The 26,463-nt window shown below is 49.2% G+C and overlaps 1 protein-coding gene across 1 annotated transcript; it reads right to left on the bottom strand.

Annotated features, from left to right (window-relative positions):
- Window positions 1-201: 201 nt before the first annotated feature.
- Window positions 202-9,450, bottom strand: LOC125339000 (cytochrome P450 2A5-like). Its single transcript, XM_048330059.1, has 9 exons — window positions 9,264-9,450; window positions 8,256-8,418; window positions 7,615-7,764; window positions 6,687-6,847; window positions 5,514-5,690; window positions 4,138-4,279; window positions 2,259-2,446; window positions 1,000-1,141; window positions 202-383 (listed from the first exon to the last, which is right to left on the bottom strand). The coding sequence occupies exons 1-9, from the start codon at window positions 9,441-9,443 to the stop codon at window positions 202-204; spliced, it is 1,485 nt and encodes a 494-aa protein (XP_048186016.1). The 5' UTR covers window positions 9,444-9,450.
- Between the last annotated feature and the right edge of the window lie 17,013 nt (window positions 9,451-26,463).

Below are 26,463 nucleotides of genomic sequence, written 5' to 3'. Positions count from 1 at the left end.
TCACGAGGTAAAAAATGCCCCCTCTGGCATTCCAGATTGGAAGCGCCCATCTTCAGCAAGGTCAGCAGTCTGGCCTGTTTGCCCTTCCCATCTGACAATCGCCCCCTCCCTTCTTCCCACCCCTCCTAGTGGCCCAGGGCCCTCCCTCCCCCTCTGCCTCCCCATCCTCTCCTCTCCTCCTCCCCCAGCACAGCCCTAGGCTCAGTGAGGCTGGAAGCTTATAGTATAGGTTGGTGGGATTGTGGTGAGCCCCACAATTTCGGGGGACACGTCGATGTCTTGGGCAGGCTGCGTGGACTTGAAATGGAAGTTCTGCATGATGGTGGTAAGGAAAAGAAAGAGCTCCATTCTAGCCAGGCCTTCTCCAAAACAGTACCGCTTTCCTGTAGAGGAGAGCAGGCAGGCAGGGGTGAAGCCAACTCTCTCTGTGAGCTAACCCCCAAATCCCAAGTCCCCAGCTGAGTCCTCTAAAGGTAGGCAGGGAAGCTGAAAATTCTAACCTCCTCTCTGAGCCTGGGTTTCCCTAGTCCATGAGGGGACTGGGCATTATCCTTTGGTTTTTCCCCTCAAGGCTGACTCCACTTAAAGTATATTTTTTTGATCAATCATGAAGCTTGAACTGAAGGCCTGACTGCTGTCCCTAAGATTTTTCACTCAAGGCTAGTCCTGCCCTGGCTGGCTTTCAATCAACATCCTCAGATCTGAGCCTCCTGAGTAGCTAGGATGGCAGCGTGAGCCACAGACAATATGGCTACCTCACTCTGTTCTTGATTTTCCTCATTTGTGAATGAGCTTTGATAATCCCTTTTCTTTTTCCTGGCACCCAACAGGATGTTTGGGAATTAGCATGGGTTGCAGGTAGGGGATCACAGACTAGATCCAATGGACCTTCCAAGCTGGCGAAAGGCACTAATGATTTTGTGGGTTGGAGAGGGGCTGGCACACACAGCTGTCCCTTTGCGGTGAGCCGTGGCCCGGTGGCCACTGCTGGTCACTCACCAAGGGAAAAGGCGACAAAAGCATCATTCTTCTTAAACTGTCCCTTGTCATCCAGGAAGTGGTGAGGGTTAAAATCTCGGGGGTTAGAGAAGAACTTGGGGTCTTTAAGCACAGTGCCCAGCATGGGGAATACTTCGGTACCCTGAGAAGAAGAGGAGGAAGGGAAAGTGAGAAAGGCAGATGGAAGATGAATGTGCTGAAAGTCCCCTGGGACAAGGTGTGTGTGGGGGGGCTGGGATTGGAGTCATGGGGGTGGAGGAGGGAGGGAGAGGCTTCAGGGACCATGAGGTTAAGGTCTCTGTGAGTGAGTAGAAGTTCCTCCTGTTACCAGGGGCTTGGTGGACACAGGTTTGAGGCTTCCAGAAGCCAGAGTTTTGGAGATCTACATCTCCTGTCTTTCTAGGTGGATGGTTGGGGGGCAAGGGGACTTGGCAGGTACATGTGCCAGAGCTATGACATTCCGGGCCTTCTGGAATGATCTATTGATGACTGGAGATTCCTGTTCTTAAGCAAGAGGTCTGGGTAAATAAGATTTAACCCTGCTCTTGTGTGTGTGTTTCAGTCCTAGGCCTTGAACTCAGAGCCAAGGCATTGTCTCTAAGTTTTTATTTTTTATTTTTCTGGTCAAGGCTAGCACTCTGCCTCTTTGAGCCCACAGCTCCACTTCCAGGAGTTTGTGTGTTTCACTGTAGATAAGAGTCTTATGGTGGTGGTACTGTGGCTGGTAGAATGCTAGCCTTGAACAAAAAAACCTCAAGAACATTGACCAGTGAGATCAAGCCCCAGGCCGAAAAAATTTAAGTCTCATAGACGTTTCTGCTGGGGCTGACTTTAAATGTCGATCCTCAGATCTCAGCCTCCTGAATGCCTATTTGGGAGGATTTAAGTCAAGGCCTGGATTTTTTTTTTTTTTTTTGCCATTTCTGGGCCTTGGACTCAGGGCCTGAGCACTGTCCCTGGCTTCCTTTTGCTGAAGGCTAGCACTCTGCCATTTGAGCCACAGCGCCACTTCTGGCTGTTTTCTATATATGTGGTACTGGGGAATCGAACCCAGGACTTCATGTATATGGGGTAAGCACTCTTGCCAATAGGCCATATTCCCAGCCCCAAGGCCTGGATCTTCTGAGCCAGGGAAGATGGGGAGGAGGGGTGTTGCAGGGAGCCAGGATACAGAGTTGTCTGAGTAGGAAAGCAGAAGGGACATGGGAGGTGAGGAAGCCTTCGATTAAGAAGGGAAGACAGGGTGTCGATAGTAGCACCTTGGGCAGAAGGAACTCCCGGAACTTGGTGTCCTTTGTGACCCTGTGGGCCATCCCCATGGGAATAATGTCTAAAAATCTCTGGATCTCGTGAATCACAGCCTCTGTGTAGGGCATCTTTGCTCGGTCCTCAACCTTGGGCTGCCGGTTTTTGCCAATGACCCGATCAATCTCTTCGTGGACTTTGGCTGGGAGTTGGGAGAGAAAGAAGAAATGTGTTTCGGTATTTGAAGTCTTTGAATTAGGGATGAGAATCGAGAAAAAAAAAAGGAATCATAAAAGAGTTTGGCACTAGTGGATAACACCTGTCATACTTGCTATTCAGGAGGCTGAGATCTAAGGATCAGATTTCAAAGCCAGCCTAGGCAGAAAAGTTAAGAGACTGTAAATTCCAATAAACCACCAGAAAACCAGAAGTGGATGTGTGGCTCAAGTGTTAGAGCACCAGCCTAGATAAAACAAACTCATGGATAGCATCAAAGCCCTGTGTTCAATCCCCACCACAACTGACAGAAAGGAAGAAGAAATGAAGGAAGGTAGGTAGGAAGGAAGGAAGCAGGAAGGCAGGCAAAGAAACCTGTGTGTAGGTCTTAGAACAATGAATGACAGGCATACAGCTCATCATTCATTCACAACAGCTGTTGGCCATTAACTCACTGTCCTATCAGTATCAAGGGCTGTCTTAGGCTGTGGCTTGGAGAAGGAGGCAGTGGGGTCCTTGTGGTTTGGATCCACAATTTACCAATCCGTTTAGGAAGCACCAATATATATGCATTTGTCAGTTGTGGGGCTTGAACTCAGAGCCAGGGGGCTGTCCCTGAACTCTTTTACCACTTTTAGCCACAGCCTCACTTCCAGTTTACTGGTTGGTGGTGTCTTGGAGATAGGAGTCTCACAGACTTCCCTGCCTTGGCTGGATTCCAAAGGCAAATCCTCAGCTGTCAGCCTCCTGAGTAGCTAGGATGACTGGAGGAGCTCCTACTATTTTCTTTTTCCTTTTTTTTTCTGCATTCACTTTAGTTTTTATTTTATTTTATCGTAAACAGTAAGACAGATAACAGGGTTTCTCAGAATTAGGTCCATTCTACCAATCAAAAGTGACAATTTTCTCAATAAAAAGCTAAAATTTTTTTCCAATGCCTATCAAATTTATTATTTCTTCTTTTGCTTTTTTTTTTCTTAATACCAGTATTAGGGCTTGAACTCAGCCACACATTCTCACTTGGCTGGTGCTCTACCACTTTAACAACATTTCCAACCCATCTTTTTGCTAGTTAATAAGAATTAAGTCTCAGCTCCCTGAGCTGGCTTTGAACTCCAATCTTCCATGTCTCAGTCTCAGGGGTGGGAATACAGTTATGCACAACAGCATCCAGCTTCAAACATAAGAATGGAATCGGAACTACAATTGATTTTTGCCATCTCTCCAAATTAAATAAGCAAACCACAGAAGTTATGAATATATTACCTATCAATTTTTCCTATAAGCCCTCTAGAAAACGTAACAAACAACAGTTAAAATCATCTCCACATGCAGGCACCAGTGTCTCAAACCTGTAATTGTAGCTACTTAGGAGGCTGAGATCTAGGATCCTGGTTTTAAGCCAGCCAGAGCAGGCAAATCCAGACTCCAATCCTCAGCTGTCAGCCTCCTGAGTAGCTAGGATGACTGGAGGAGCCACTGCCCTGGCTCCTACTATTTTCATAGCTAGACTGTGATAGCTAAGTGCACAGGCTGACTCTCCTGTCTTGATTGTAACAGGGCCTATGTGAAGGTCCAGGTTGTTAGGAGAAATGAGAACATGACAGCTAACTTCGGGGACTTGTAGGGCCTGCCTCCCTCCCCTCACTTCTCTGTCCTGGCCCTGCCCGGCCTTACCCCCCACATCTGGGTGTTTCATGAGCAGCAGGAAGCCATAACGCAAGGTAGTGCTGACAGACTCTGTGCCCGCAAAGAAGAGGTTCAGGGTGGTGAGCACCAGGTTCTTCATGTGGAATTCCGTATTGGGGTTCTCCTTCTCCTGCAAGGAGAAAGGCCTTCAACTCTACTGTACTTCCCACTCACTCTCATTTGGTGTGGTAGCTTAAAGCACCAGTGTCAGAAACAGACCTGGAGTAAGCTAGAGACACAGATTCCATGCTGAGTGAGCTCAGGCAGATCACCAACACTCTCTGGGCTGTGGTTCCTCATTGTGATCCTAATAGCTATGATGGGCCAGGCACCAGTGGCCCTTGCAATCCTAGCTACTCAGAATGCTGAGATCTGAGGATTTGCCATTAGAACCCAGTCCAGGCAGGGAAGTCTGTGAGATGTTTATCTCCAATTAGCAGGCACAAAGACAACAGTAATACACACACACACACACACACACACACACACACACACACACACACACACACACATAGGCACACACAATGGAAGTGGAGCTGAGGTTCAAAATATAGAGTGCTAGCCTTGAACAAAAGAAGCTCAAGGACAGTATCCAGGGCATGAGTTCAAGCCCCAGGACTGGTACACACATATAGAAAAGGTTGTTATGGGCACTAAATAATACCTAGCTTAGTCAGGCCCTGGAGGCTTACACCTGTAATTGTAGCTAATCAGGAAGCTCAGATCTGAGGATGGTGGTTGGAAGCCAGCCTGGGCAGGAAAGTACATGAGACTCTTATCTCCAATCTCAAAGTGGCTCAAGGTAGAGCACTAGGCCTTGAGCAAAAGAAACTCAGGGATAATGCCCAGGTCCTGAGTTCAAGCTCCACAAATGTGAAAAAGGAAGAAAGAAAGAAAAAAAGAAAGCACAAGCCCTAGTACAGGCATTGGGGTAGAGTTAGTTACCATTATCTTCTCTGTGGATAAGGTTCTGTAGAAGAACACCCATATTCATTATGATTGACATTGAGTACTATTTATTAACTACTTTCTTTTTTTGTGAGTCCTGTGGCTGGGGCCTAGTCAATGTCCCTGAGCTTCTTTTGATCAAGCCTAGCACTCTACCACATGAGTCACAGAGTCACTTCCGGCTTTTTCTGTGTATGTGGTGTTGAGGAATCGAACCCTGGACTTCAAGCATGCTGGGCAAGCACTCTACCGCTAAGCCACATTCCCAGTGGACATTAAGGATTTATATAATCAACCATGATCCACACAGAGAATTATTTATATAATTGACATAGTTCTAGGTTTTCCATCCTAGCCCAATCTGCATGGCACTGAACTGGCTGCCCCGCCCCCTTCCCCCGGGCTGCTGAATGCACCTCTAGCATGCGGATGAGGAAGGAATCGATGAAGTCTCGAGGGGAGTTGGGATCCAGGGTGCGCTGGTTCTGCTCCACCTTCTTGGTGATGAAATCCTCCAGCCCCTGCAGCTCCTTAAAGACCTGTTGCTGTGGTCCCGGCAGGTGCTTCATGATGGAGTAGAACATCTCAAAGAGCTGGGGTGGGGTTGAGGAGAGGGAAAATGGAAAAAAGACAGACATTCACCTGACATCTATCACACACCTGTAATCCCAGCTACTCTGGAGTCCAGGAATGTCTCAAGTTTGAGGCAACTGTGGCTCAATAAATGAATGAATAAATAAAGAATGATAAAATAGTTAGCGCAAGGACAGAGTGCTTGGCTAATATGCTCAAGGTCTTGGCTTCAAACTCTAGTACAACACAAGGCACAATCACAGCCGCCCCCCCCCCCCCCCATAGTTAGTGCACTCCCACAGGCCATGGGTCACCCATCTGCCATCCTCCTGCCTCCAAGGTCCCCACAACCCCCCCCCCCCCCGTGTACACCTGAAGAGCTGTGCCAGGACCCAGAGTCAGTGACCAATACGCAGGTCTCCCAGGACAGGTGGACATTTCCCCCATGGCCTGAACACAGAGCGTGGGTCCACCATTTGCTCAGCTCCTGGGCTGCAGGTGGCAGCAAACCAACTTCATGGCCTCACAGGTGCACCCTGCCCAGGGCTGGGCCGGTGATCTCATTGCCTCTTCCAGGCGCTCTAGCATGTGAACCACAGCTCCCAGTCATAGCTTTTTGCTGGGTAATTGGAGTCTCACAGTCTTTCCTGCCTAGGATGGTTTCAACATCCATCAGATCTCAGCCTCCTGCACAGCAGGGATTACAATCATGAGTCAACGGCTTTCACATTTGTTCTGTCTGTGGTGGGGCTAGGGCGCTGTTCCTGAGTGCTTCTGCACAAGGGTGGCGCTTTACCACTTTGAGCCACAGCGCCACTTCCAGGATTTGCTGATTCATTGGAGGTAAGAGTCTCACAGACTTTCCTGCCAGGCTGAATTCAAACCATAATCCTGAGATGTCAGCCCTCCTAGTAGCTAGGATGACAGGCGTGAGCCATGAGAACCCGGCCATTTTGAAATTATGTCTATGACCTGGCTCTTGCTCATACACTTGTGTCAGGGCGCGGCGTGGGTACCTGTCCAGTGGAAGTGGCTGTGAACTTCAAGCTGCTCTGCATCATTTTCAGGAGAGAAAGGAACTCCTTGTCCTCATAGTCGAAGCGGTCCCCAAAGATAATGGAGCTGATGACATTGGAGACGGTTCTGCTCAGGTAGAAGGTGGGATCTATGAAGGTGCCTGCAGGGTGGAGAGTGAGGAGTTTATGGAGGAGCCTGCAGGGGTGAAGGGTAGGGGTTTTCAAGGGTGAAGGGTGAGGGTTTATTTTATTTATTTATTTTTTTGTTTTTTTTTTGGCCAGTCCTGGCGCTTGGACTCAGGGCCTGAGCACTGTCCCTGGCTTCTTCTTGCTCAAGGCTAGCACTCTGCCACTTGAGCCACAGCGCCACTTCTGGCCATTTTCTGTATATTTGGTGCTGGGGAATCGAACCCAGGGCCTCATGTACACGAGGCAAGCACTCTTGCCACTAGGCCATATCCCCAGCCCCAAGGGTGAGGGTTTATGAAACATGGAGCCTGAGGGCTCAGCAGGAATAGAAGGTGAGAGTGGTGGAGGAATGGAGGGTAGGCAGGGGTGGAGGGTGAGGGGTTTGCAGGGGTGAAGGGGAACCCACGAAAGATCTTCCTGGAAAAGAACCAATCCCAGTGACCTGATGCCAGTCTGACCCTTTGGGAGAGGTTTTTTTTTTGGCCAGTCCTGGACCTTGGACTCAGGGCCTGAGCACTGTCCCTGGCTTCTTCCCGCTCAAGGCTAGCACTCTGCCACCATAGCCACAGCACCCCTTCTGGCCGTTTTCCATATATGTGGTGCTGGGGAATCGAACCGAGAGCTTCGTGTGTAGGAGGCATGCACTCTTGCCACTAGGCCATATTCCCAGCCCTTTGGGAGAGGATTTATGGGGTGGTCACCAACCCCTGGCCCCACTCTCCCCCTGCCTCGCACCCACCGCACGTGTCCCGCAGTGCCTGGATGAGGAAGCCCGCCTCCTCCTGGATGCGCTCCTCGATGCCATGCTTGCCTACACCAAAGTCGCGCAATGTGGCGATGGAGAAGCGCCTCAGCTGCTTGGCGCGCTCCCCATTGCCTAAGGCCAGGCCTGGGAGAGGGAAGAGGGAAGATCAGAACCCATGACCACCAAAGTGCATGTGGGCTGGTATCCTCAGAGCACCCTGGGGATGCTGGGGAAGGTGGAGGCCTGGAAGCCAGGGTGTGCAGAGAGCAAGACAAGGGAGAGGAGCTCTATAGGCAGAAGAGCAAGCGAGGGAGCCAGGAAGAAACCCCAGACTCAGGGACAGAGATCTGCAGATCATGGGGAAAGAGACAGGGAAGGGGAGACAGTCCCCCTCCATCAGAGAGGGAGGGTGTAAGGAGAGAGAAAGAGAGAGGAGGAGAGGCAGAAAGGCGGGAGTTGACTTTTGAAATGGATGGAAAGGGGGGAGTGACTGCTTTCTGTCCACAGAGAACTGGAAGCAAGAGAGAAAGACACTGGGAAGGTCTGAGGCAAGCCAGAAGCTTGAAAGATCCAGAGGAAACAGGCTGGGGAAACTGAGGCCACTAAGCCCTCCACTCCATGGCCCCTGGGTTCACCGTAGCCTTGGAAGAGCCAGTTGAAGGTGGCCAGCTCCCCACGCCCACTGAACTCCTCAGCTTGATCCAGCAGTGCCTCCTTCACCGCATCCTGGCCACACAGCACCACGACCCGGCGAGGGCCCAGGTGAACCGTGAACACGGGGCCGAAGCGATCGCTCAGCTGGGAATGGGCAGATGGGAAAAATTTGAGGAGCAACTTCCAGATACTAGGGTGCATTGGCTTTTTTCCCCTCCAAACCCTGGGAAAGTTAAGAGATTGAATGTTTCCATTTGTAGTCTAAGCCTGCTCAGGACCACACCTACTCACCCACCCACCCACATAAGTGGGCATGTGCACGTATGCACACACACACACACACACACAAACACACACACAAACACACACACACACATATTTTTATTTTTTTGTTGCCTATCCTGGAGCTGGAACTTGGCAACTGGGCTCTGTCCCTAAGCTCTTCAGCTCAAGGCTAGAACTCTACCACATTGGGCCATAGCCCCATTTCTAGTTGTCCAGTGGCTCATTGTCTCACAGGCTTTCCTGAGGTGGCTGGCTTTGAACCACAATCCTCAGATGTGAATCTCCTGAGTAGCTAGGATTAGAGGAGAGATCCATGGTATCCCAATAGAAATGGGCTTCTAAAGATTCCTACCACATCCTCTCCCCACAAAAAGAATTCCCCGTTTAAGACTCTGCCTCAGGCTTGGAATGTGGCCTAGTGGTAGAGTGCTTGCCTAGCATGCATGAAGCCCTGGGTTCCATTCCTCAGCACCACATAAACGGAAAAAGCCAGAAGTGGCGCTGTGTCTCAAGTGGTAGAGCATTAGCCTTGAGCAAAAAGAAGCTCAGGCACAGGGCTCAAGCACTGAGTTTAAGCTGGAGGACTGGCAAATAAAATAAAATAAAGACTCTGGCTCATGCAGTCTGTGGTCAGGGCCCCTGCCTTGTGGATCTGGGCATGTCTGTCTCCCCACCCCATCCCACTGCCTCCCAGCCCGCCGCACCTTCATGAGAGAATTGTACATCTGCTCCGTGTTGAGCTGCAGATAGTTTCCAAGGAAAGGCAATGGCGTGGGGCCTGGAGGCAGCTTTCCCAAAAGCTTCCTCTGCCGCCAGACAGACATCAACATGAGGACAGCCAGACAGGCCAGCACGGCCACCAGCAGCATGCCTGAGGCCAGCATGGTGGCAACCAGGGTGCCAGTCAGATGGTGGTGGCTGAGCCAGCGTCTTGGCTGCCTTTATACTCTGTGGGACTGAAGGCTGGCCTTTGGCCTGGGTTGCAAAACTGTCTCCTTTTCCTTGAATACGACCTCTTCCGCCACAGTCCCCTACCGTGTACCCCACCTACTTTGAGACACAGCTAGTTACCAGGGAGGGGAGGATCTCAGAGATTAACGAGGAATAGGCTGGGTGTGTGGCACATGAGGAGGAAGTACCCCATGACTGTGGATCCATTACCTCCAAATCTTGAGTAGAGTTCCTTGAGCTTTAGATAGAGAGTCTCCAAGGCCAACAACCCCGAAAGCCTGGGTGAATTTTGTTTTTAGGGTCTCAGGACATGTGTGGGTTTTATTCAAATGACAGATAGGTGAAAGGTGGTAATAGGTTTGAGAATGTTCCCGGGGCTAAAAAGGATCCTGAACTGTGAGTATGGAGGAAGAAAGCCCAGCCGGAATCGAGAGTGAGCACCTGAGCCCAGGTGCGGACCTGCTGTGATTGCAGCTCTGTGTTGTCTCTTGAGACCCCAAGTGAAAGGTTATGATGGGGGTCGCGGAGCCAGGACCCCCACTGCCCGTGATCCACCACCTGAGTCACATTCAGCAGGACACCACATAGCCCTGAAGACAAAATTCTTGGGTCACAATGGGCAGAGGGACAGGCTAGTTCCAGGACATAATAACCACCAATATGGCAGAAAACCCCAGCTATCAAGGGGTCCGAATTGCAAAGAGCCCTGCTGGATTTCCCCCGACCTAGGCAAGTGCAGTCCATTTATTAGATCGCTTGTATTACTGTGGTTATTTATGACTGTCCCCTATTTTACATGTAGGATTCTTGTGCACAGAGCTCAGAGATTATGCCTGTAATGCAAACATGACACTCTTTTGTCAGTTGTGGGGCATGAGATAAGTGTGTCACTGACCTTCCTATCCTGGTTGGGTTTGAACCACAATTCTCAGATCTCAGCCTCTTGAATCACTAGGATTATTGGCATAAGATACCAGCTCCTTTACATTTTTATTTTTTTTTCTTGTCTCAGTCCTGGGGCTTGAACTCAGGGCCTGGGATATGTCACAGACCCTGGTAGAGGCCCCAGGTAGGCTCTGTGCACACTTGGTTGTCACAGAAGAGGTTGTCCACCTCTCTCTGGAAATCAGATGGGTGGGTGAGGCTGGCACCCCAGGCCTGGCCTGTCACTTGCAGTTTGCTTCCTCTCCTTCTAGGGTGCTGGACTCTGAGTCCTGTGTGGTGAGAATATAAGACAAGAACAATGCCTGGAGGTGGAAAGGTTGTTTGTTGATTTGGGAGGGGGAAGAGGTGGGGAAAAGGATTAGCAAAGGCTTGGCAGACATTAATATCCCGGATTCGGGTTACCAGCCTACACTTGGGCTGGCCCCTGGGCTGGGCCTCTCTTCTCCCCTCTGGGTGTTTTGTTTATTTGCATTTATGTTTTTCTTGGAGTCATTTGTAGAATTTTGTGCTTTATGAGGGATGTATCAGGAAATGGCCTGAGAGTGGAGATGGGCTCCCATGATCCACTCCTGGAAGGAGCTAGGTAAGGACGGATAGGAGAAGGACATAAGGACAAAGTGGTCACGTGTGTTTGCTCTTGTTTGTGTTTGCTCTTGTGCTTTTCTCTCTGTTTGCTGTACTGGTCGTTCCTGGAATGTGGAAGGAGGATTGGTGCCCTCAGTCACGTGGGAGAGATACATCTCAATCATGACTCAGGACAAATTGAGCAAGGAGGTGAACACAAGAAAATCTCTCCCCCGACCCCTGGTTGGACTCTCAGTTTCCCTGAGGTAGAGAGCAAGGATGAAGCACGTATTTTAGAATGCTCTTGTGATCAGGGTGAGGGCTGGTTGTGTGATTTGAACTTGGGTCCTGGGTGTTGTCCCTGATGTTCTGTGTTCAACACTCGTGCTCTACCATGAAAGCCACAGCCCTACTTTTAATTGGTTCATTGGCGATTAAGAGTCTCATAGAGTTTCCTGCCCTGACTGACTTTGAACCCTGATCCTCAGATCTCAGGCTCTAGCTAGGATTACAGCCGGAGCACCAGTGCCTGGCTAGAATCTTCTTCGTTCTTCATTGTCACGGGCTCTTGAAGAGATGATTTTAGTCTCTGAGCTTTATGGAGCTAAGGAGACCAGCTATCATGTCTTCAGCTGTTTTGATGAGGTGTATATGAGTTGATACATATTTAATAAAAAGCATTTGAGAAAAGCCAGGTGCTGGTGGCTCACGCCTGTCATCCTAGCTACTCAGGAAGCTGAGGTTGAGGATTGAGTTTCTAAGCTACCGGGGGCAGGAAAGTCCACAAAACTCTTCTCTCCAGTGAACCACCAAAAACTGTGGAAGTGTAGCTGTGGCTTGAGTGGTGGAGCACAGGCCTCAGGTGAATATGCTCAGGGGATTGTTGCCAGGCCCTGAGTTCAAGCCCCAGTACCGGCACACAGACAAAAAAGCATATGTTGAAGCTCCTTTGAACAATTGACATTTGTTAGGTCTGTCCTAGAGAAATGGCCCCTTCCCTGGAGTCTCTCCTGGGGCACCACAGTCCCCTCCAGCACCTGTCACCTGGGCAACTGGCCTCTCTGTGGGTGGTAGGGGGGTCACCGGTGTCTGGGCCACTGCCCCATCCTCTGAAGTCACCTGGGCATGGGGGGCAACCACGCCCTCCGGCCTTCCCTGTTATGATCCCTCTCCTCCCGCCTACCCTGGTGTGATCTCCTATGATCCCTCTCCTCCCACCTTCTAGGGTTTGATCTCTCTCCTCCTGACATTGTCTCCCTTGCTCTGCCCCACTCCCTGTTGGGCCCCAAGCTTGGCCTCTCCCTCTCTCCATGCATCCTCTTCCTCGGAGCCCCGGGGGCACACCTTGTGCACTTCGGCCACCCTGTCTTTGGTGTGGTGACCCGGAGGAGGAGGAGTGGGTCAGGAGTCACGGCATCCCCGGGTTCTTCTTTCTTAGGGTCCATCTGCCTCCTGCCACCCCCAATGGAGGAAGGAAACGCCCTCTCCAGAACCGGCTTTGAGCACTGCTGGCCCTGCAGCTGCTCCAGTGTTTCCTGTCTGCAAGTGGTGAGAGACTCCAGTCCGCTGGCTCTCGGGCTCTGTGTCCAGGTTACCCCCCAAATCCGCTGTGGTCTGTCGCGATCCCTCCCACCTCCACCTTAGCAGACCCCACATCTCTGCTGACTCCGCCTCCCACGTCCTCATTGGCTCCGCCCCCACATCCTGATAGGCCCCGCCCCTACCCCCTCACTGACTCCCCTCCTACGTTCTCACTGACTCTGCCCACTCATCCTCATAGGCCTCGCCCCTATTTCCTCACTAGCTCCCTACGTCCTCACATCTTCTGCCCTCATCCTCTTAGATTCCGCCCATACCTCTTCACTGACTCCGCCTCCATCCTCACCGACTCCGCCCCCATCCTCACTGACTCTGCCCCCCAAGTCCTCTCAGACTACCTCCTCACTGGCTCCGCCCTCACCCTCCCCCGAGACCTCCTTCCTTCCTGTCCTGTTTCTGACTGCAGTTCCATCTCTTCCCTCTCCCCCATGCCACTGACCCCCGTGGATGTCCTGGATGCTCTCTTGATGCTTTTTACTCACGGACTCCATAAAGCCAAATTGGCTCTTCTTTTATTGAGGTCGAGTCTGGCCAATGCATAGGCCAGAGACAGACGGTCTCAAAGGCCCACAAACGGGACTACTGGTTGTTAAACCCAGATTTCAGGGGTCCCCAAAGTCCACCAAGGAGCAGATTCCGATGCAAGTGCACGAGAGTCTTTAAATTGCAAGCTTGAGCCTGAACTCACAACCTTCACCGACACAGCGGATCTGGATTGAGAGCCCTGCCCCTCTACCTAGCAGGGTTTTTATAGGGTTGTCAGGGGAGTGCCATGCATCATACAACAAATTACATTGCAGTGTGGGAAAATCATAAAACAACTTCAAAAGCTGGTTGGTACAGCTGGTGTGGGGAAATAAGTCTGGAAAAGGTGGTTGGCTGGCTCATGGGGGAGGTCACTTTAGCTGCATGGTCCAGGCCCTAGTGACATACCGTAGGGCTGTGGAGCTGTTATCTTGCTGCCTGAAGAAGCAGCTGGCAGGCGGGCTGGGGTTATGGCCTAGTGGCAAGAGTGCCTGCCTCATATACATGAGGCCCTGGGTTCAATTCCCCAGCACCACATATACAGAAAATGGCCAGAAGTGGCGCTGTGGCTCAAGTGGCAGAGTGCTAGCCTTGAACAAAAAGAAGCCAGGGACAGTGCTCAGGCCCTGAGTCCAAGTCCCAGGCCTGGCCAAAAAAAAAAAAAAAAAAAAGAAGCAGCTGGACCTGGAGGCCTTCTCCGCCACCTGCTGAGTGGCTGAAGCTGGGGAGTTTACCACAAAAGGAGGTTAGAGGTAGGCTTCGCCAGGGATTAATATTGTTAATAGTTGGCTATGAGAGGGAAGGATTTCAACTTCCTATGTGTGGGAAAGTAAAACAGTTTTATTCAAGCTCAATTATTTAGGCAAGGCTGTGGGTACGTTTTAAATAATGACTCAAAGTATCCTAGCTCCACTGACTTCTGGATACCTAAATTATTTAGATTGCAATGATATTTTGTTTAAGCCTTGCACGATGACCCTCTTCCCAGGAATGTATGCTGGTTTTTGCCGATGCAATGGTAGATGGCTGGAAGATCCCTATGTTTAGGGCTTCCTTCTCCTGCTTGCCCTTCTCTCTGCCGGCCCTGCCCTACTTTCCCTCTCCCCCTGGCACAGGAGCAGCCTGTCTCTGCCCAATCACCTGTTCCTGAACATGAAGTACCTGGTCCCTTCAGGGACATCGAGGACTCGGCTCCTCCTCCCTAAACCTTCAAAGCCTTCTGCAGCTTCTCCTCCCCCTTCTTCTCCTTTTTCCTCTCTTCCCAGGGCTCCCACCCCCTCCCGTGCTCCCTTATGTGCTCTGCGGGCCTTGCCAGGGGTAGAGGGAACTGTTTGTGGGTTGCTCCCTTTTCAATGACCAATCTTTCCCAGATTGAGAACCAACTGGACCGGGATCATCTTCCCAAGACCCTAATAATTATACCACAGAGTTAAAATACCTCTCTCTGGCCTATGACCTCACTTGGCCTGCCCTCTGTGCGATCCTGCCCTCTGTCCTTACCTTTGAGGAAAAGGAGAAGGTTCGGGCTTCAAGCCCAGGCCCAGGCCGATGGAACCCACGGCCTAGAAAGACCTTCTCCACAGAGGCAATGGCTGTGCCCACAGAAGAGCCCATTTGGGGTTACCAAAATCATGCTCCCAGAAGGGTTAACAGAAATGGATGGTAACCTGCCTGGTGCATTGCCTCCAGAAGGCAGCCCACCGTGTGGTCAACTAGGGTAAATTAAGGGAGGTTACCTAGAGACCCACTGAAAACACAGCCGAATCCCTTGACTGACCACCAGCGGTATACTAAGCTAAATGTAGACTCAAGGGAAGGTAAAGTGGCCCATAATACCGACTTTGTCTCCCAGTCAGCTCCTGATGTTTAAAACACAATTAAAAATGCTGATAATGGCCCTTAACACCCCTCTCCACCACCCAACAAGATTTGGTGAGCTTGGCCTTTAAGGGTTTCCACAACCAAGAGAATAAGGAAAAAGCCAACAGGCTGCCCATGATAGGAAAAATTACCTATCCCGGCTGCTGCCCTCAGGGCTCCTCAAAGAAGAAACACCCACCACATGCCACTGGTACCATGCTTTAAGCATTGCAAGGAAGGCCACTGGGCAAGAGCTTGCCCTACACCGCCTCCATCATCTGGACCCTGCCCAAAGAGTGGCGCTGTGGCTCAAGTGATAGAGTGCTAGCCTTGAGCAAAAAGAAGCCAGGGACAGTGCTCAGGCCCTGAGTTCCAGCCCCAGGACTGGCAAAAAACACACAACAAAACATTAAGAGGGGAGGGGGGAACCTAAAATACCTTTATTCCTTTCCTAAATTCATATGACCATAAGGAAGAAAAAGTAGGCAGACACTGGGTTGGGAGAAGGGGACTTCATTTTTTAATGTAATTTTGTTGCTAATAAGTATAAGGTGTTGTACAGGTGTCATAAGTCAGGCAATGAGTACATTTGTTGTTTTGGATAATGTCACCCCTTCTTTGCTTTCCCTCAGTTTCCTCTTTCTATCCCTGCCCACAAATTGCATTGTTCATTCTCCACATAGTGTCTACTGAATAACATAAAACTGATGCCTGGCTTTATTTTTTTTTTAATATTTGTTACTTTTTTCCATGTTGTTCTGGGGGTGATGGGGGGAATCCTTGTAAACATGAAAGTGAAGATTCCAGAATGTTAGAAAAGATCTTAGGGGTTGGAGGTTTCACTCCGTGGAAGAGCCCATGCCTGACAAGTGCAGAGCGCTGAGGATGGTCCTCAGCGCTGCAAAAAAAATGAAGATGTCTCTTAAGGTTGAGTATCAGTGGCTCATGCCTGAAATCCAAGCTACTCAGGAGGCTGAGGATCACAGTTCAAAGCCGGCCTAGGCAAGAAAGTGCATTGAGATCCTTATCTCCATAAAGCCAGAAGTGGAGCTGTAGCTCAAGTGGTAGAGCATCAGCCTTGAGCACCCAAACTCAAGGATAGCTCCCCAACCTTGAGTTCAAGCCTCAGAGCCAACGTACTCCTAACCAAAATCCAGTGGATCAGGTAGTCCCAGGCCAGGCCAGAGAAGAGAAAGGTGAGCCTGGGGATTAAGAGGTTGAGGACAGAATATTGAAAATTGTTGTGTTTCTGAGAGTTTGGCTGGGGTGTTCCTTTTTGAGCATTTGGAGCTGGTGGCGGGGTTGGTGAAATGTCATGAAGGAGAAAGCCAAAGAAGAGAAGAAAGTCAGGTTTTTTTTTTTTTCCTTTTGTCTGATTGTTCGGATAACTAAAACATGTAGCTACAGGAATGTTCCCTGCCCAGAAATGGTAGGTACTAGAGTAGAAAAAAAAGAGAAAGAACTTTGTTTTTGTTGGTCATGGGGCTTGAACTCAGGGCATACGATCTATCCCTGAACTCTTTTGCTCAAGGCTAGCACTCTACCACTTTGAACCACAGCACAACTTCTGGTTTACTGGTGGTTTATTGGCTAGTCTCAGGGACTTCTTTGCCTGGGCTGGCTTTGAAGCGTGATTCTCAGATCTCAACCTCCTGAGTGGCCAAGATTATAGTCATGAGCCACCAGTGTCCAGATGAGAAAGAAGTTTAATGGACAGGGACAAAGAAAATAGAATCCAGAGAGAGATAATTTTTTCTTTTAATTTGGAGTTTTAATTGAGTAATAAAAATATGATAGGCAACAATAATACTTTTCTATTATTTAGTTTTCAAGAATATCCAATATTGTTATTATTAGCACCATGTTGTATAATAGATCTTCTCAAACTTATTCTCTTCTGGCTAACTGATATTCACATCTGTGTGTGTGCATGTGTATGTGTGTGTATGTGTGTGTGTGTGTGTGCACACGTACGCATGCCTTGATCTGGGACTAGCTTTCATTCTTGGATATTTCTTCCTTTTCTTTCTTCTTTCTTTGTGGCAGTCATAGGTATTAAACTCAGGTTGGACTCTGTCTCCTAGCTTTTTTACTTTATTTTTTATGTTTTGCTCATATATACTACTTGGCCACTTGAGCCACACCTCCAACTTCTGATGTTTTTGGTGGCTCATTGGAGATAAGCATCCAATGGTTACTTTCCTGCTCAGGTTGGCTTTCAACTGGGATCCTCAGATCTTAGTCTCCTGAGTACCAGAATGACAGACTTGAACTCAGGGACCAGCACTTTTGCATGGCTTTCTTTCACTCAGGGCTGGCCCTCTACCACTAGAAACACTGCCCTGGTGGCTCCTGTCCCTGTTCCCCCAGGCTTGGTGGAAATTAGCCTCAAATGATTGGCTTCCAATGGGAGAATGTGGCCCCATCCCACCTCAGCACCCAATAGATGAGCCAAATAAGCCACCATGCTTCTTTTGGAATCTGCTATAGGCAGACAGGCAAGTGTTCATGGAAGTCATGAGCCAGTCTCCACACCAGCCCCAACCCCAGCCACCAATCAACAGCTCCACCAGGCCTGTGTTCTTCTAAAGCCTGTCTCCTAGGCCCAGAGCAAGCAGATGGGCACATTTTATGCATTTGGGGGGAGCAAGGCTCTGTCCTGCCCACTCTGTAGGGCCCAGGATGAACCCCAGAGACCCCACCCCAGTCTCAGAGCTCAGAGCATCAACTTGATGCATCACAGACTTGAAACCACAGTTACTACCCATCCCAGAAGATTTCCTGATCCAAAGACCTTGTAGGCAGCCACGGACTTCTCATATGAACTGCCCCACACCTTCTATTTTTCATAAATCCTAAAGTAAGTTTAAAAACCAAATCAAGAATAAACAGAACTGAATAGCTGAGCACTGGTGGCTCACACCTTTCATCCTAGCTACTCAGCAGACTGAGATCTGAGTGGTGCAGTTTGAAGCCAGCCTGGGCAAGAAAGCCCCTGACATTCTTACCTCCAGTGAACCCCCCAAAAGCTGGAAGCAGAGCTGTGTCTCAAGGAGTAGAGGGCTTGTTATGGGCACAAAAGCTAAAGGGATAGTGCCCAGGCCCTGAGTTTAACCCAGGACAGACAGACAGACAGGCAAGCACACACACACACACACACACACACACACACACACACACACACAAGCAAGTGCAAAAAAAGGTCAAAATAAAGGACATATCATGCACTAATACACTATAGGATCAAGCATGAATTTGTCAGTGTCATTAGCTTGTGTGTGTGCCACTTCTGGGGTTTGAATCAGTACCTGCACACTGTCCCTGAAGACATAGGACTTCAACTCAGGACCTAGATATTGGCCCTAAGGTTTCGTGCTTAATGCTGCCACTCTACTATTTGAGCCATAGCTCTACTTCAAACTTTTCATTGGTTCACTGGACATAAGGGTCTCATAGACTTTCCTGATTGGGCTGGCTTTGAACCATGATTCTCAGATCTCAGCTTCCTGAGTAGATGGGATTACAAGCATAGGCCACCAGCACCTGGGTGTTAGTGACATTTCAACCTCGGTTTTCTTGAAGGTCCTGAACCTCAAGGGGTCTCTTGGGGGTTTTCTTGTGAGCCCAGACCTTTCTGCACTAATAAACATAATACAGAAAGGCTTGTCTCTACTTTTTTTATTCTTCCCTTCCTTGTTTTCTTCCTTTTACTGTCTCAAATTCAAGGTGTTAGCATAGCTTACCTGAGTGTTCTCACGGTGCACCACACACTCGCTTACTTATTTAAGTCTTGAGTTTGGTGTTGACTTTATTGGGGAAGGGGAGAAGAAAGATGGAATTACAGGAGAATATGATGAGGAACTACATTTTGGTAATATCAGTGCCAGAAAACAAAAGGAAAATAAAGAGACAAAGATGGAGAAGAAAAAAATACCAGAGTGTGGTGCAGGCAGACTTCAAGGTGAGAAGGGCATGGAGTATGTGCTAACTACAAGCTTTTTCCAAAATCTTGGACAGGGCATAAATTTTTACTTTTTTTTCCTCCTCCTGACCAGACCATCCAGCTGTACGCTTTGAGATGACCATGCCTGACCTGAGGACCCAGGAAAGAAGGGAGACTGTCCACTGTTAGTGTGATAGTGAGAAATGGGGGAGGAGGAGGAGAAGAAGAAGAAGGGAAGAAGAGTAGGAAGGAGATTACATGAGTCTCATGCAAATATTTGGAGTGGAAGCCTTGGGGGCCTCTAGAACAGCAGAGAGGAGAGAAGTGCATTTCCTGGGTCCCTGGAATGTTTCAGGGGGTGTCTCACCTAGGAATTGATCTAGTTTATCTGCCTGGTGCCTGGCCACCTGCTGAAATACCCTGGGGCCAGGGTTCTTGTCTCCTAGAGATCTCACTGGGTGTTGGACCCGGGTAACTGCAACCGTAGTCAGGACACAGGGGATGCAGAGGCGAGTGGACCAATTCATACTTTATTTCAGGAGGGCCAGGGTTTATATAGGGTTAGAAATCATTTCACAACTTCAAGAGTAAAATTAATACAGAATGATATCCATATCAGTACAAAAGTTGGAGATGTTGCTTCTGCGAGGCTACTACAAAGGGTAACAACTACAAAGGCCTTCACTATTACAAAGATTGTTAATACTAAAACAAATGATTAAACCAATCAAGGCAGAACTCTAACTATTACCTAGCTAGTATTTCCTGGAGACTAATTATCGTTGACTATGACTTCTCTATTTACTGTGAAAAGACTTCCCTGGAGCAGCTGGGCAAACAAATCTCCCCAGGGAGGCTCCATACAGGAGGGAAACGTCTCATGACAAAGTGTCTTCCTTTTGCCATCAAACTCAGGAGACTTCTTTAATGGAGATTTTTTCCCATAGGTCTATTAGTTTGCTATTAAGGCATCAGAACTTCTGTGCCAAGGCTAAGTTTCCCACTGGGCACAGCTGGGGCCTCCAAAATGTGGAGTGGATGACTCCCCCAGGAGAGACGACACAGACTAAGTTCAACCACAAGAAAGTCTTTCTTGAGAGCCAGGACTACACTGGACGGTCAGGTCCCCAAAAAGTGCAGCACCCAGTCTGATATCATGCTCCCCACCTTCTTTATGCCAGTTGTGGGACTTGAACTCTGGACCTGAGCTCTACCCCTGATCCGCTCTTTGCTCAAGGGTAGAGCTCTACCACTTGAGCCAGACTGCCACCTCCAGGTTTTTCTGTTTATGTGGTACTGCGGAATCAAGCCAGGCCTTCCAACATGCTAGGCAGGCACTCTACCACTAGGGTAGGGGAGAAGAGAGGGCTCATACCAGGGAAAGTGGGAGGGTGTGGCTCCCCCCCATGCCCAGGTGACTTCAGAGGATGGGGCAGTGGCCCAGAGCCCGGGGACGCCCCCTGCCCCCCTGGCAGGCCAGTTCCCTGGGTGACAGGTGCTGGCAGGAACTATGGTGCACCAGGAGAGACTCAAGGGAAGGGGCCATTTCTCCAGGACAGACCTAACAAATGTCAATTGTTCAAAGGAGCTTCAATATATGCTTTTTTGTCGGTACTGGGGCTTGAAATCAGGACCTGGCAACAGTTCCCTGAACGTTTTCACCTGAGGCCTTCATTCCACCACTCAAGCCACAGCTACACTTTCACAGCTTTTGGGTGGTTCACTGGGGAGAAGAGTTTCATGGACTTTCCTGCCCAGGGTGGCTTACAACCTCGATCCTCAACCTCAGCTTTCTGAGTAGCTAGGATGACAGGCGTGAGCCACCAGCACCTGGCTTTTCTCAAATGCTTTTTATTAAATATGTGTCAACTCATATACACCTCATCAAAACAGCTGAAGAGATGATAGCTGGTCTCCTTGGCTCCATAAAGCTCAGAGACTGAAATCATCTCTTCAAGGGCACGTGACAATGAAGAACGAAGAACATTCTAGCCAGGCACTGGTGCTCCGGCCTGTTATCCTAGCTAGAGCCTGAGATCTGAGGATCAGGGTTCAAAGTCAGTCAGGGCAAGAAACTCTATGAGACTCTTAATCACCAATGAACCAATTAAAAGTAGGGCTGTGGCTTTCATGGTAGAGCACGAGTGTTGAACACAGAACATCAGGGACAACAGCCAGGACCCAAGTTCAAATCACAAAACCAGCCCTCACCCCTACCACCAGAGCATTTAAAAATCTCTGCTTCATCCTTGCTCTTTAACTCAGGGAAACTGAGAGCCCAACCAAGGGTCAGGAGAGAGATTTTCTTGTGTTCACCTCCCTTGCTCATTTTGTTGTGCCAAGTCGGGAAACCACCACCAAGAAGACCACCAAGACTCAGATGTTCCAGAATGCAAAAGCAAGGCAAGGCTTTATTCAAGTGGTCTGTGGCCTGGGCTTCGTCCTACCCACGGTCACTGCGGAGGTTAGGAGGAAGCCCCGAGCTGTGATTGCATAGAGCTTATAAAGGCAAAACACAAAGTTATAGCAATCAGGGGTTTAAGCAAGATTAGGACAAATCTGATTGGCTCAGGGCTCGAGGCATTCTGGGGGCGGTGAGAGTTAAGCATTCCCAGGCGGTTAGAGTTCTTGACCGGCTGGGCCCTAATAAGCTTGCCCTGGGTTTGCTCATAGTTTAAACAGACAACAAAACGGGGACTCCCTGAAAATGGGGTTTACTTTAACTCTTCATTCCCCCCTTCAATTTTGCCCTGAGTCATGACTGACATGTGTCTCTCCCATGAGACTGCAGACCTCCTTCCACCGATCCTCCTCCCACTTTCCAGGAAAGAGCAGTACAGCAAACAGAGAGCAAACACAAGACCAAACACAAATAAGCGCAAACACATGTGACCACTTCGTCCTTAGGTCCCTCTCCTATCCGTCCTCACCCAGCCTCTTCCAGGAGGGGATCATGGGAGCCCATCTCCACTCTCAGGCTGTTTCCTGATGCATCCCACATGAAGCACAAAATTCAAATGACTCCAAGAAAAACATAAATACAAATAAACGAAACACCCAGAGGGGAGAAGAGAGGCCCAGCCCAGGGGCCAGCCCAGGTGTAGTCTGGTAACCCCAATCTGAGACATTAATGTCAGCCAACACTTTGCTATTTCTTTTCCCCACCTCTTCCCCCTCCCAAATAAACAACCAACCTTTCCACCTACAGGTGTTGTTCTTGTCCTTTATTCTCTCCACACAGGACTCATAGTCTAGCATCCTAGGAGGAGTGGAAGCAAACTGCAAGTGACAGGCCAGGCCTGGAGGTGCCAGCCTCACCCACCCATCTGATTTCCAGAAAGAGGTGGACAACCTCTGCTGTGACAACCAAGTGTGCACAGAGCCTACCTGGGGCCTCTACTAGGGTTTATGACATATCCCAGGCCCTGAGTTCAAGCCCCAGGAATGACACAAGAAAAAAAAAAGAAAAAGGGAAAGGAAAACAGGCCTGGAGCTGGTATCTTATGCCTATAATCCTAGTGATTCAAGAGGCTGAGATCTGAGAATCGTGGTTCAAAGCCAACCAGGATAGGAAAGTCAGTGAGACTCTTATCTCATGCCCCACAAGTGACAAAAGAGTGTCATGTTTGCATTCCAGGCCTAATCTCTGGGCTCTATGCACAAGAAACCTATGTGTAAAATAGGGGGCAGTCATCAAAACCAAAGTAATATAAGTGATCTAATAAATGGAGTGCAACTAATAAATGGAGTGCACTTGCCTACGGGGTGGGAAATCCAGCGGGGGCTCTTTGCAAATTGGACCCCTTGGTAGCAGGAGTTTTCTGCCATATTGGTGGTGATTATGTCCTAGACATAGCCTGTCCCTCTACCCATTGTGACCCCAGAATTTTGTCTTCAGAGCTGTGTGGTGTTCTGCTGAAATGTGACTCAGGTGGTGGATCACGGGCAGTGGGGGGTCCTGGCTCCATGACCCCCATCATGACCTTCCACTTGGGGTCTCAAGAGACAGCATAGGGTTACAATCACAGCAGGTTCGCACCTGGGCTCAGGTGCTCACTCTCGATTCCAGCTGGGTTTTCTTCCTCCATACTCAGTTTGGGATCGTTTTTAGCCCCCGGAACATTCTCAAACCCATTGGCCCCTATCACGTATCTGTCATTTGAATGAAACCCACGCTTCTTCTGAGACCCTAAAAACAAAATTCACCCATGCTTTTGGGGTTGTTGGCCTTGGAGACCCTCTATTTAAAGCTCAAGGAACTCTACTCAAAATTTGGAGGTAATGGATCCACAGTCTTGGGGTACTTCATCTTCAAGTGCCACACACCCAGACTCACACATCCACTCCTCACCTGCCAGTCCTGCTGAGCCGTCAGTCTCCACGCTTCATAAACCCTCACCCTTCACCCCTGAAAACCCCTACCCTTCAACCTGCAGGCTCCTTCATAAACCCCTCACTCTCCACCCTGCAGGCACCTTCATAGATCCCACCTTCTACCTGAGCAGAACCGTCTCCAATGTCATCAGCTCCTTTGTCTTTGGGGACCGCTTTGACTATGAGGACAAGGAGTTTCTGTTTCTCCTGTGAATGATGTTGGTCAGCTTCCAGTTCACAGCCACCTCCATGAGCCAGGTACCCACGCCGCGCCCCTGCCACGAGTCTATGAGCAACAGCCAGGTCATAGACATAACTTCAAAATGGCTGGGCTCTGATGGCTCATGCCTGTCATCCTAGCTACTAGGAAGGCTGACATCTCAGGATTATGGTTTGAATTCAGCCTGGTAGGAAAGTCAGTGAGACTCTTACCTCCATTGAATCAGCAAAACCTGGACATGGCGCTGTGGCTCAAAGTGGTAAAGCGCCAGCCTTGAGCAAAAGAGCTCAGGAACAGCGCCCAGACCGCAAGCTCAAGCCCCACAGCTCAAAAAACAAAATTGAAGGCCTTTGACTGAAGCCTATAATACCATATATACAGGTGGCTGAGATCTGATGGATGTTGAAACCATCCTTGGCAGTGTTATGCCAAGTTGCGAAACGACCACCAAGAAGACCACCGAGACTCAGACGTTCCAAAATGCAAAAGCAAGGCAAGGGGGCTGGAGATATAGCCTAGTGGCAAGAGTGCCTGCCTCGGATACACGAGGCCCTAGGTTCGATTCCCCAGCACCACATATCCAGAAAACGGCCAGAAGCGGCGCTGTGGCTCAAGTGGCAGAGTGCTAGCCTTGAGCGGGAAGAAGCCAGGGACAGTGCTCAGGCCCTGAGTCCAAGGCCCAGGACTGGCCAAAAAAAAAAAAAAAAAAAAAAAAAGCAAGGCAAGGCTTTATTCAAGCAGGCCGCGGCCCGGGCCTCGTCCTACCTACCGACACAGCGGAGGTTAGGAGGAAGCCTCGAGCTGTGATTGCACAGAGCTTATAAAGGCAAAAAACAAAGTTACAGCAATCAGGTGTTCAAGCAAGCAAGATTAGGACACCGGTACAAATCTGATTGGCTTAGGGCTGACGACATTCTGGGGATGGTGAGAGTTAAGCATTTCCAGGCGGTTAGAGTTCTTGACCGGCTGGGCCCTAATAAGCTTGCCCTGGGTTTGCTCATAGTTTAAACAGACAACGGGGGCTGCCTGAAAATGGGGTTTACTTTAACTCTTCATTCCCACCTTCATTCCCCCCTTCTGATAGGTAACTTGAGAACCAATCGTGGTTCTCCTTGCTTATTAGTTTGATTCTGACTGAGAATTGGTAGGGATAGATTGGTATTGTGCCCGCAATACCATAAGTTGTCGGTGGTGCTTTACTCAGTTGGTAGCGGGTGTGGCTCCGAAGGAGGTCCAGTCTCATAAAGGGTCTTTAGCTTGAGCCAGATCTCTTGGTGGACTTGCTATAGGGCTCTGAGGGGGGATAAAAGCTCATAACAAATGCGAATGCAAGTTAGGAATAACATGTAGATGACATCACACAAGTCCCTTAGCCCTGCAGATGCAGGTACAGATAAACAGTTTTACACCAAAGCCCCAATTCTGACCCTATTTATATTATAGCCAATTTGATTACATACCAACTTTACTCATATGCTCTAATTTTAAGACATACTGATACCATTTGTTACATACTCAAACTTTCTAGGGATTGTCTTTCTCACTTTTTTCTTTTTTTTTTTTTGGCCAGTCCTGGGCCTTGGACTCAGGGCCTGAGCACTGTCCCTGGCTTCTTCCCGCTCAAGGCTAGCACTCTGCCACTTGAGCCACAGCGCCGCTTCTGGCCGTTTTCTGTATATGTGGTGCTGGGGAATCAAACCTAGGGCCTCGTGTATCTGAGACAGGCACTCTTGCCACTAGGCTATATCCCCAGCCCTGTCTTTCTCACTTTTAACATTCCAAAACCTTTTAATCTAAAAGAAACATTTTTGTTTCCCCAATTCTCTCTCTAAAGTCTTTCCTTATACAGTTTTATAATCTGTGTCTTATAAAATTTAACATATCCCCATTCACATCATCTTCTACTTCCTCACGCCATCAGCGACTTACTGGAACATTCTGTGATAATTTACTTTTTAAATCCCTTTCTTATCCAGAGGAAACCATTTCTCTATCCCTTTCTCCAAGGCTTTCTAACTTTCCTCTTTACATTTCCTGGGGCTTCTTTGCCGCTAGAGTTTTAAACTGTCTACATTTTCCGGTTTATCTCAACTATGTCAAGGCAATTTGCTGTGACTCCACCCACAGGCTGTTGAGGAAAACAAAGATGGGGCAAGAGTCAGTCCGATGTGACTGCTGCTCCTTAAGAAGCCAGACCAGAGCCAAGTATCATGAGTTACTATTTTAGAGTGGATTTCTCCAGTTTCCAGTTCCTCTAAGTGCCTAAGGTTGGCCAGTGGCATCTGTAAGATCCACCCCCAGGAGGGCTCCATGAAGATGCCCCCAGCAGGGCTGGGGATATAGCCTAGTGGCAAGAGTGCCTGCCTCGGATACACGAGGCCCTAGGTTCGATTCCCCAGCACCACATATACAGAAAAAACGGCCAGAAGCGGCGCTGTGGCTCATGTGGCAGAGTGCTAGCCTTGAGCGAGAAGAAGCCAGGGACAGTGCTCAGGCCCTGAGTCCAAGGCCCAGGACTGGCCAAAAAAAAAAAAAAAAGATGCCCCCAGCAGTTTAAATCTCTGTCCAGTTACCTTGGTACCTGGCACACCTGATGGCAGTTACCTCCCTCTCTTCTCTGAGGTCACACCCTAATCCATCTGGACACATTGTAATACTCTTGGATACCCCTCCCACCCCAGGCATTGCCTGGGAGTGACTCTCCGGCCTGTCATACATGCTTTGAATTTAGTAGCAGGCCAGTCTGCTTGAAAATTTCTTACAATATCCAATTTTCTTAATAGAGCTAGTTAACTCCAGTCAACTCAAGAATGTCCCCCCCAAAATTTAAGTTTTAGCAGATCCAAAGCACTTTCCAGCAGAAATCAGCTGCGTGTGATAAGAATCTCATCTGAAGATGTAGATTCTTCCAGATGACTGTTAG

This window comes from Perognathus longimembris, chromosome 20, assembly GCF_023159225.1.
Source record: "Perognathus longimembris pacificus isolate PPM17 chromosome 20, ASM2315922v1, whole genome shotgun sequence".
Taxonomy (NCBI): Eukaryota; Metazoa; Chordata; class Mammalia; order Rodentia; family Heteromyidae; genus Perognathus; species Perognathus longimembris.
Note: the sequence above shows the minus strand (reverse complement) of the source record. Positions and strands in the feature narration are given on the sequence as shown.